Source organism: Mus caroli, chromosome 7, assembly GCF_900094665.2.
Source record: "Mus caroli chromosome 7, CAROLI_EIJ_v1.1, whole genome shotgun sequence".
NCBI classification, from domain to species: Eukaryota; Metazoa; Chordata; class Mammalia; order Rodentia; family Muridae; genus Mus; species Mus caroli.
In genome coordinates, this window is record NC_034576.1 from 928134 (window position 1) to 939906 (window position 11773).

The 11773-nt window shown below is 42.8% G+C and overlaps 1 protein-coding gene across 1 annotated transcript; it reads left to right on the top strand.

The window, feature by feature from the left end:
* Positions 1-5262: 5262 nt before the first annotated feature.
* Positions 5263-11197, top strand: LOC110298305 (leukocyte immunoglobulin-like receptor subfamily A member 5). Its single transcript, XM_021167468.2, is given in 7 exon segments — positions 5263-5355; positions 5508-5543; positions 5705-5989; positions 6128-6336; positions 6338-6434; positions 9453-9503; positions 9631-11197. Coding segments are annotated over 7 exon segments (888 nt in total). The 5' UTR covers positions 5263-5321; the 3' UTR covers positions 9807-11197.
* Positions 11198-11773: the final 576 nt, after the last annotated feature.

Here is an 11773-nt window from a genome sequence, read left to right on the forward strand (position 1 = left end):
TCATGCACAGATCAACCTAAGACACAGGGCCCGGTGACGATAGGGTTACCCTATGACAGGAAAGGCTGTGACATTAGAGGAACGACCTAAGACAGGAGCCACAGCGGATGGGCATAATTACACAGACNTAGTCCAGCCTCATTTTAATAAAATAAAAAGGGGGAGATGTGGAGAGCCGTGATGTGAGCAATCGCCATTATAAGATGGCGCTGGCCTCCTCTGTGCCTAACTAGTAAACAAGCCTTGTATGCAGGTGCGAGAGTGAACTCACGCCTAGTCACTGCCCATATCGGGGCGTAGTACTGGGGTGATGGGCGAGCAAAGAATCAGGAGCTGACATGCCACATTAGGTGCTGAAACGCCATGGCTGAGGGCTATATAAGCTATATAAGCATATTGCTTCCCTCCTGAAGAAACAATAAAGTTTTTTGCTACAGAAGAGTCCAGTTGCCCGAGTGTATTCTCGCTGTCGAGAACGATAGCTCGGGATAAAACTTGAGAAACACTGTTCTCTGAACAACTAATAACCCTTTTATCCAGACTAAAAAGGTCAGCTATGGGGTCACTTTCACATTTTTTTGTTTGTTTGTTTTGCTTTTTGAGATAATGTTTCTCTGTGTAGCAGAGCTCTGGTTGTCCTGGACTCATTTTGTAGACCAGGCTGACCTCAAACTCACAGAGACTCACCTGCCTGTGCCTCCTGAGTTCTGAGATTAAAGGCATGAACCACTATGCCTGGCCCCAGACACGTCCGTCTTAATGAAGTCAGCCCTACTCCAAGGCACCCACAGTGGAACATAGACACCAAAAGTGTTCTTATTTCTCCTTACCCAAATAAAGTACCAGAGGAAGGACACTCAGCACTTATCTGCCAAACTCTGCTCTTTGTGTTAGACTTTCCTTAGTATAGCATCTTTTTTTTAATTAGATATTTTCTTTATTTACATTTCAAATGTTATCCCCCTTCCTGGTTTCCCCTCAGAAAAAAACCCTATCCTCTCCCCTCTCCCCCTGCTCACCAACCCACCCATGCCTGCTTCCTGGCCCTGACATTCCTCTACACTGGGGCATAGAGCCTTTTACAGGCCAAGGGCCTCTCCTCCTCTTGATGACCAAGTAGGCCATCCTCAGCTACATATGCAGCTGGAGCCATGAGTCCCACCATGTGTACTCTTTGGTTGGTGGTTTAGTCCCTGGGAGCTCTGGAGGTACTGGTTAGTTCATATTGTTGTTCCTCTTTTGGGTCTGCACACCCCTTTAGCTCCTTGGGTCCTTTCTTTAGCTCCTTCATTGGGGACCCTGAGCTCAGTCCAATGGATGGCTGTGAGCATCCACTTCTGTATTTGTCAGACACTGGCAGAGCCTCGCAGGAGACAGCTATATCAGGCTCTTGTTGGCATCCACAATAGTGTCTGGGTTTGGTGATTGTATATGGATCCCCAGGTGGGGCAGTCTCTGGATGGTCCTTTCTTCAGTCTCTGCTTCACACTTTGTAACTCCTAGTATAAGTAACTTATTCTGGCTACAAATTCCCTACTTCTATTTTTAATGCACACCAACTCCTCTAAGACTCTCTGCTTGTTATGAGTTAATTATTTTTACCATTGAGAAGAAAATTCAACACCAAGGGCTTCCCCTTCCTAGCCATTTAACCCTTAGATGCTGAGATGGTAGGCTGAGGGCACAGAGCAATTCACATTTAGGTGTTCTGGTCACTGGGATCACAGTTGATGATAACTTTCAGTCCCACTTCCTTTTCAGATGTTTCAGAAACTTCAACTGCCTTCTCTGGCAGAGGGTAACTAAGGGCTTCACATTCAAACTCTTCAATGCAAGCATGGAAATCAACATCAGCCACATGCTGCAGTATCTAAACCTGTCCTCAATATCCATCTCCCACATGTTCATTACTAGGGACAGGTTCTCAGCCTTAGCTGGAGCTGCCATGTCACTTTCTTACTTCAAGATGCTGGCCAGACCCAACAGAAAGCTGGTCGTTTTCTTATTTACTTAATTTAAATAAATTTTATTACAATATAATTATATCACTCCTCCTTCCATTTCCTCTCTCCAGTCTCTTCCATGTCCCCCAATTTCAAATTAATAGTTTCTTCCTCTTTGATAATTGCTACATAAGCACATGTGTGCACACATATTTATGTATAGACATACAAACAGTCAAATTGAAAGTAATAATTATTTTAATATCAAGAAGCGAAAGAAAATTTGTTTTATTTATTTATAATGTTTTTTTGAGACAAGGTTTCTCTGTGTAGCCCTGGCTGTCCTGAAACTCACTCTGTAGACCAGGCTGGCCTCGAACTCAGAAATCCACCTGCCTCTGCCTCCCAAGTGCTGGGATTAAAGGTGTGTACCACCACTGCCCAGCATTGTTTTGGTTTTTAATGACAGTTTCTTCTAATACATTCTTTGGCAATTTCACATATGTATACAAATTACATTGATCATATATCCACCCATCACTTCCATACTTCTACTTGGACCCCATCTCTGAACCTTTTATCACATTTCCTCCCCATTTCCTGCTAAGTTAATATAATTGGTAATTAACTTACTGGAGTCCAATTAGTCCATGTGTATAGGGTCATCCGCTAGGGCATGAACAACCTTGCAGTGGCCATTCTTCTAAAGAAAAGTGATTTATCCTATCTCTTGTTCAGCAGCCATCAACTGCCAACAGTACACACACACACACACACACACACACACACATACACACACACTGAGATTTTGTATAGGTAACCTCAGCTGCTATGTGTTTATGCATACAACAGCTATTCATGTTCATAAGACAACATTTCACAGCACTCCTCCCCATCCTCTGGCTTTTATATTCTTTCTACTCCTCTTTCATGATGTTCACTAAGCCTTGGTAGGAAAAGTGATAGAGTCAAGCAGTTATAATTACTTGTTGTCTACCTTTTGACCAGTTATGAACGAGCCTACTGCAAAAAGAAGCTTCTTCAAGAAAGGTGGATCAAAGCACAAGTTTATGAAGTGAATTACCGGCATAGTTTTGTGGAGTTGAAAGGTGATGTTCTCAGATCCATCTACCACTAATAGGATCCAGGTGGTGCTGTGGAGGTGGGGAGAGTGGAAAACAGTCCCTCATCTTCAGTGTTTGTGGAGTTCTGCTTAGAAGAGGTTCTTTCCTGATACTCCCCCAGACTCTCACACTCCAACACAGCCTCTTCTATCACTTAAATAGAACTCCTTTAAATGAAGTAATACAACCCACAACTTCTCACTAAAATGATACCTACCTACTTCTAGCTTTCTGTTCTATTCATTCCTGTTAGCAGTCTCACCTTTCCTGACCCAGATTGTCCACAGAAGGTTTCTTCTAGTCTGACCCAGCAAACAGGCAAGCTCAGGGAGCTTGTTCATCAGCTCTGCAATGTGGTATCTATTTTTCTACACTTGGCATATGCTCAGAATTGTGACTGTCAGGGAGGGCTTCAGTGGGACCCTCACATTCAGACTCATGTGATGGATGACCATGGGTGACTGTCTTAGTTTGGGTTTCAATTGCTGTGAAGAGACAGCATGACCAAGACAGGTCTTATAAGAGAAAATATTTAATTGTGGCTTGCCTAGAGTTTCAGAGGTTCAGTTCATTATCATCATGGTGGGAAGCATGACAGTATGCATGCAGACTTGCTTCTGGAGGAGATGAGAGTTCTACATCTTGATCTAAAGGCAGCCAGGAGGAGACTGTCTTCAGCAGGCAAGCAGGCAGGCAGGCAGGCGGGCAGGCAGGCAGAGCCTCTCTTTTGTCTTGGGCAGAGCTTGAGCATAGAACTCCAAAGCCCATCCTCACAGTGATAAACTTCCTCCAACAAGGCCACACCCACTCTAACAAGGCCACACCTCCTAATAGTGCCACTTTCCATGGGGCCAAGCATATTCAAACCACCACAGTGACAAATACTGGAGTAGATCTGTCTTATGTATACATAGAGCTCAGTGCTGACTGTGGGGTTTGGATAATGAATTTAGACATTCCAGCATTTGTCTGCAATGAGGAGATTGGAACCACAGATGCCTGTATTTGCTAGAATCCCCGATCCTACCACGTGGAGAGCAAATTCCCATACAGAACTTCGAAGATGGCACATCCACTGTACTTCCTGCCCCTGTGATCTATGAAATGGGTTCTTCTCCATTCAGGAATCTTTCTGTCTCTTTTTCTTCCCCTGACCATGACTATCTGAAGTTTTCACACATATTATGATGGACCACGTGTAGATACATGGAACAGAGACAGACAGACAGACACACACACACACACACACACATTAGTGAGCACCTAAACTATGCAACAACAGCATGAACTTCTCATGCCCCAAACGCATGCTTTTGATGGATGAACTCATGAATGTCCCAGACACCATGACACAATTCAATGCTCAATCTGAGTAGTGAAGTGCTTACAACAGGCTTCAAATGTGGAACCTTAGCGATGAGATGCTAGTCTTCAAACTGGCACCACCAATGAGTAACATGCAGGTCTTAGGGAAAAAGCAAACCTTATTCCAGCAAGGAGAACACAGCCCCAGGAACAACATAAACAGTGAGAAGGGAAGGAACAGCTCTGAGTATTGTTCTCAGAGACATGGGGGCAGATGATGTTCCTAAGAAAAGAAAGGGAGGTCTATGCTGGGGGCTGTTCTTCAGGGGACAGTGACACCCACTCCCAGAACCACGAGAACAGCTATGTTTCCTTCCCCATCTCTGTGTGTTCTCCTCCATGCCCATCCTGAGAATGAAGCTCCCTGTGAGGGGCACAGTTAAATGCTCAGTGTGCCTGCTACTCTGCCCCCACCATGAACATCAATCTGCATCATCCCAGAAGAATGTTTATGGCTACAAGATAACTCATCTATGTAAGGAATACCCAGAGCTTTGGGAGGATGAGCTGGAAGAGTGGATTCTCTATGGAGAGTTTTTAAGAGAGAAAGATCAATCTTTAGCCACCTTCAGCTGGAAGGGGCCAGCAAAGGAAGATAACAAAGGTATTTTGTTTCTGCTGCACTCTTAATAAGTGGGGTTAAGTGAGATGACCATATCTGTAAATATTTCTGGAGCTTATTCAAATCACAGTCCTGGGGAAATGAGAGGCAGTCGCCTTAGGAGGGCTGTTTCCCTTCCTGTGTGTACTCTGAAGGTTCCTCTGTGTAATCACGTGATTCTAGGAATCCCGCCTCTCTAAACGTCCCATACTTTGTGATATCTGTCGATCTGGCCAGACACTGTGGTCTCTCCCAAAAGTTCAATTGCAGCCGCTGAGAGAAGGTGCCATGACCTTCATCTTCACAGCTGTGCTCTGTCTGGGTAAGATTTGAAGAGGAGAAGGGTAAGAATGGTCATACAGCCGGGTTCTAGCCAATCAGGAAGCTTCAGGGTGTTTAAGAGATTTCAGTGAAGGGAAAGAGCGCTTAGGTAGGTGTTAGGGGCAAACTTTTCATAGGGGAATTCTCTTCTAGGGCTGAATCTGGGCCAAGAGACCTCCCTGTCGGAAGGTGAGTACTGCTCCAGATCACTCCTCACTAGGGAACTTGAAGCTTCCCCTGCTCAATGGGGCTCGAGAACATCAGATGATACCAGGGAAGGGGTACTAGAGCTGAAGGCTGAGATCGGAGGTGGGGGATATTGTATGACTGTTTCCCACATTTCTTTACAGGGAATCCCCACAAGCCAACTCTCAGTGTTCAGCCAGGATTGGTGGTTGCCAAAGGGAAGCAGGTGACCATCTCATGTGAGGTGACCACAGGGGCCCGGGAATACCGTCTTTATAAAGTGGGGGGTCCACATCCTTGGCGCACACAGAGCACTCCGAAGACCACAAACAAAGCTCAGTTCTTGATCCCATCAATTGAACAACGATCTGGAGGGATATATCGCTGTTACTATAAGACCCCCACTGGGTGGTCAGAGCACAGTGACCCTCTAGAGCTTGCAGTGACAGGTGAGAGAACACTCAGCCCCAAGCTATGCACCTCAGGAAAGGGGTCTACTTTCAAGAGTGTCCTGTCTCACAGCTCAACACTGGAAGGCAATGTAGCCTGGATAGTCCCACTTAACATGCTACAACTTTCTCTTCTAGGACTCTATAGTAAACCCAGCCTGTCCACCCAGCCCAGCAATGTTGTGAATTCAGGGGAGACTGTAACCCTTCAGTGTGTCTCAACACTGGGATTTAACAGGTTTATTCTGACCAAGGAAGGAGAACAGAAGTGGTCCTTGATCCAGGAATCAGAGTTTATAAACTCTACAGGGCAATTCCAGGGTCTATTTACTGTGGGCCCCATGACCCCCCAGTCAAAGGTGGATATTCAGATGTTACGGCTATGATGTCAACAGCCCCCAGGTGTGGTCGGAACCCAGCGATCTCTTGGAAATACATGTGTCAGGTGAGAAAGCTCCATCATTGACTCAGTTAGTGGTTGACAGCATAAGTTCATTGCCAAGAATTTTGCTTTTCCTAAGGGAGTCCCAGGAAGTAAGAGGATAAGAGAGACTGAACTGGAGCCCCAGATTAGGAGGAGTGCTGGCACTTGCAGGTAGAATATGCGCGCGGGGGGGGGGTGCTTGATAAGTGGCAGCTCTTTGATCCCTCAGGCCATTTTCTCCCTAGGGCTGCCTCAAAAGCACTCACTGCTTACTTGTCCAAACTCTCAATCTTTCCATCAGGGAGAACCTAACTGTTGTTTATACATAGATTATTATGAAAGGTTTTCTCTGTCCAAGGGTTAGGGAAGTGACCTCATCCACAACCCTGGCCTGTTATTTACCAAGCAGGGCTCTCAAGGCCAACTTCCCTTTGAGCTCTGCAAGGACCCCTACCGGGGCTGGTCCAGATGCTATGGTGTAGACAACATCTCTTTCAAGTGGTCAGTACCTAATGACTGTGAAAACCCTGATTATAATTGAAGAGTCCAGTGGCTCCACTCAGAGACTCAAAACTGCACAGGACCAACCAAGGGAGAAGAGTTGGTGGCCAGGATGAAGGATGAGGATCTCAGGAGCAACAGACTAGGAAGTGGGGCAGGAGCAGAGTCAGCGAAAGCAGGAAGAGAGCCACATCCTCAGAGTCAGGTTCAGAAATAGTCAGCACTTCCCCCATCTCTCTTCCTTTAGTTCCCTGTCACACTCTCAGGCTTCTCAATGAAGCAAGGCCCCATGCTATCCTATGGAGAGTAAGTGACCCTGCAGTGTCAATCACTGAAAATGATAGGCACTTTTTTTCTGATCAAGGGGAGAGTAGCTCTTTCCTTTCTGTGTCTAAGATCAATGCCTCCTAGATCAGCAGGATCAGGCAGAATTCTCTAGGAGTGCTGCTGTGACCTCCCTTCTTGAGGACACCTAAAGATGTAGCGGTTGAAACGTATAACCCTATTTGTTGTCATATCCCAGACCCCTGTGGAACTCAAGGTCTTAAATAAGGGGACCCCCTACCTGTTATGTCTGTGCTTAAGAGTTCATTCATTGCCCTGTCCGCAGGAGAACTATTGCCTCTAATTATAAGTTTTAGTGAAATCAAGCAAAATTTCATTATAAAGTGACTCTGATACAAGTTTTGAGCACAAAGATCAGAGTGGGTCTGAAGCATCCATCAAGGAGACCAGTAGGAAACTCCTACAAAAAGGAGAGTTCATCCTGATCTGCATGAAGCTATGTGATGAGAGTGATGTATATTTACAGAAAGGAACATACAAAATAGGGCTAGAGTTGTAGCTCAGTTGGTAAAATCATTGTCTACCAAGCCGGAGGCCCTGTCACTAAATACACTGGGAACTGTGAGTGATACTTGTAACTGCAGCACTGGGAAAGTGGAGGCACGAGGAGGAGGAGGATCAGAAATGCAAAGTAATCCTAGGTGACATAGTGAGTTGAAGACACTATCCCAATAGAAAGAAGGAGGAAAGAAGACAGACAGGAAGAAAGGAAGGAGATCAGAAAATGAATGAAAGACAAAAAGACAGAAAGAGAGGAATGAGGAAGTAACAGATAGAGGGAGTGAGAAACAGAGTAAGAAATTAAATTAAGAAATTTGAACTTGCCAGGCATGGTAGTACACACCTTTAGTCCCAGGACTCAAAAGAGAGAGGCAGAGAGATCTCTGAGTTCAAGGACAGCCTCATCTACCTAGCAAGTTTCAGGACAGCCAAGGTTATAAATTTTTTTTTTGTCTCAAATAAACAAACAAACCCCAAAACCTAAGAAGCTTGGACTATTCTATAAAACATTTTCCTGTGAAAATTTACAGTCAAGTCAGCATAAATACAAATTTCCCATTCTTTTCTTTTTAATTTTTTACATTTATTTTAATTTTAAAAATAATTTCACAATAATAATTGCATTTGCATTATTTATACACCTTCCTCTTCCAGCTTCTCCTATGTATCCTTCATGCTCTCTCAAATTCATGACCTTTTTCATTAATTTTGTTATATGTATGCATATATAAATTAACCTGCTGTATACATGCACAGTGTGACATTTAGTGCCGCTCATAAGTGTACATGTTTAGGGCTCACCGCTTGGGATTGGATAACTTACCAGTAGCTCATCCCTGGAAAAGATGGAATTTTCCTCTTACAGAAGCCATCAGTTTTCTGTAGCTTCCTCAACTAAGGGTGGGATCTTATGACACTTCACTCATCCACATTGGCATGTCAACTGGTGTTATCATGCAAATACATATGCATATTTACATATACAACAAATTTATGGTAAGACTCCTTGAAATAGATAGAAGACACTATCTTACAGCAGATGTCCTGGTCCTCTGGTTCTTATAATACCTGTGAACTCTCTTATGAGACATTTCCTGAGCTTAAGCTGCAGGGGTTGTATTGTAACTGTATCCACTAGGGATAGGTAACTCATGCTTAGTTGTTCTCTGTGTTTTGACCAGTTGTAGATTTCTGTGATGGTTTCCATATCTTGTATAAGAAAGATAAAGCCGGGGGGGAGGTAGCGAGGAAGAGAGAGAGAGAGAGAGAGAGAGAGAGAGAGAGAGAGAGAGAGAGAGAGAGAGAGAGAGAGAAGAGAAGAGAAGCTTTTGAGAGAGGGTCTATTTATGTAGCTCTGGCTAGCCTGGAACCCACTTTGTAGATCAGGCTGACCTCCAACTCACAGAGATCTCTTTGCCTCTGCCTCCCAAATTCTGGGATTAAAGGCATGGGCTTCCACACCTAACTTGGCTTTTCTTTCTTTCTTTCTTTCTTTTTTAATTTAATTTTATTTGTAATTCATTTTTTACACTCCATATTCCATTCCCCACCCCCTCTTTAAATGTCATTTATGTTAAAATAACCGTTCAAGGAAAGAAGGAAGGAAGAAAAAAAAAAAAAAACACAGGACCTAGGAGAAACACTTGGATTTCAAGTATTTCACACATCCTACATTCTCCCTTTGGTTCTTAGAAGCAGATCAGCCCCTCAGGCCATCACCAAACATATCAGACCCAAAGACAGGTAAGTAAAGAGAATTCTTAACCTTAGGTCTCAATACAGAAGACTATGTCCTGTCCAGAGGAAGCAGACTCCTGGACTGACTTTCATCTGCCCTGACCTCTGTGACCTCTTTTTCTATAACCTCCAGTCTCACAGCCCCAGAATTACACAATGGAGAATCTCATCAGGATGGGGGCTTCAATTTTGGTCCTTGTGCTTCTTGGCATTCTTCTGTTTGAAGCTCAGCACAGCCAAAGACAGACCCAACCTGCAGCTGGGAGAGAAAGCAGTGCTTCTTTCACGGTAGCAGACACCTGGGAATAAGTCCAAGGATCTCAGGTGGTTCTGTAAGAAAAAAATCTGGGACTATAATAGGGAACCATTTTCATAGAATATGCAGGAAGAAAACATGGTTTGAGTGTAGGGAAACACCTGGGTACTTGGGTGGAAAATTCTTCTATAGCCAATCATCCTGTTATCACTTCACCTAGATGTGTCACTTTGGCTGACAGTCTCCTCTCTCTCCCCACCTCCAATAATGAGGAAGGGATAATCCTGTCTCATCAGTCAGGTTTGAGTCCTAATCTTGTGTATCTTCTGACTCCCCCCACTTCCTTTATTATATGCTACCACATTCTCCACTTGCATCATGAGCCTTCATTTTCTCTAATGAAAACAAAAAAGCTGGATGAGATAGCAAAAATAATGCTCAAAAATCAGAGTCCAAAATGCAAAATGAGATCCTAATGTAAATGATGGCCCAGCATCTCTTGATGTTATTTATGTGATTTTCTTGAAATAGAAGACTTACAATCAACAAACTTGCATTTGAAAGAACTCTCTGGTGGGGGATACTGCTGACATGGCTTTGAAAATATCATTTTTTAAAATAGTAATTAAAGAAGAGATCATGAATTTGGGAGGGAGTGTGGGAAGGCATGGGAGGAATTGGAGAAAAAATAGGGGAATAAATGATATAAATACAGTACTCATATAATAAATTCAGAAAAAAAATGAAATAACCTTTCCTACACATCCTCATGTGCATGGCTTTCCCTAATTACATAACCACATTACATAATTACATAATCACGTCAAAAGTAACGCCACAACCTAAGTGCAATGTCATGTATGTGGAGTTTAGGATTGAGGCATAAAACCCATACATTTTAAATTTAAAAATTCAATGTTTGCTGCATGTATTTATAGAAGCAGCTGGCATGTAAATAAACCAATAATCTTGAACCACTTTGTTGTAAATTTTGATTAGCTCAATGAAGACAGTTTTGAAAAACGATTATTTTTTTTGTGTGTGTTATCTGCAATGCCACTTAAAATCCTTCCTAATATGAGAGACTTTAATTTACTTCCTGGCCTTACTGCGATAATTAGCGCTTTACAAAGGAACCTGAACATTCTATGGAAAGAAGAGATACTGTTGTCTTCCTGATTTAAAATTTGACTTATGAGATTTCTAGGTTTTCATTGTTATATATAATGTTAAATCCAGTCTATTATATTAGCTTATTCAGATGGAAATTTATCTGTTTGTAGTCTTCTGTGATTGTTCATAGTGAGTGTGTGTGTGAAAGTGACAAATGCCTTCATCATGCATGCTTTCATTTTTCCCTTATTGATGTAGAGGATGGTGTTAATTACTTTATGAATGACTCAGACTTACAAGACGATGTAATTGGATAAAATCTGATAGTACAGCTATGTACCACTAACAATAAAATATATTCTCACACATGAGAGTCTCATCATGTATAAGGTTCGTGCTGACTGCTGTAATACCCTGTCCTAATTAACTTTCTATTTCTGTGATAAGTCATCAGGAGCAAAAGGATTTAGAAGGAGGAAAAGGTTGTTTTATCTTACAGCTCCCAGATCACTGAACACCCTGAAAGGAAGGCAGGAACTAAAGCAGGACAGAACTGGAGGCAGGAACCGAAGCAAAACCCTTGGCTCCTTTTTCCCTAGTAAACGCGCCTAACAGTCATTAATAACAATCACACCACAGATTCAACACTACTTTGTCTGCAGATACTGAAACTTTGACTTATTTTTTGCCAATTTGTATTTCTTTGATCTCCTTTTGTTGTCTTATTGCTCTAGCTAGAACTTTTGAGTATTATATTGAATAGATAAGGAGAGAGTGGGCATCTTTGTCTTGTCCCTGATTTTAGTGAGATTGCTTCAAGTATATCTCCATTTAATTTGATACTAGCTGTTTGTTGTATTCTGCTTTTATTATGTTAAGTATGGACCTTAAATTCTTTTTTTTTTTT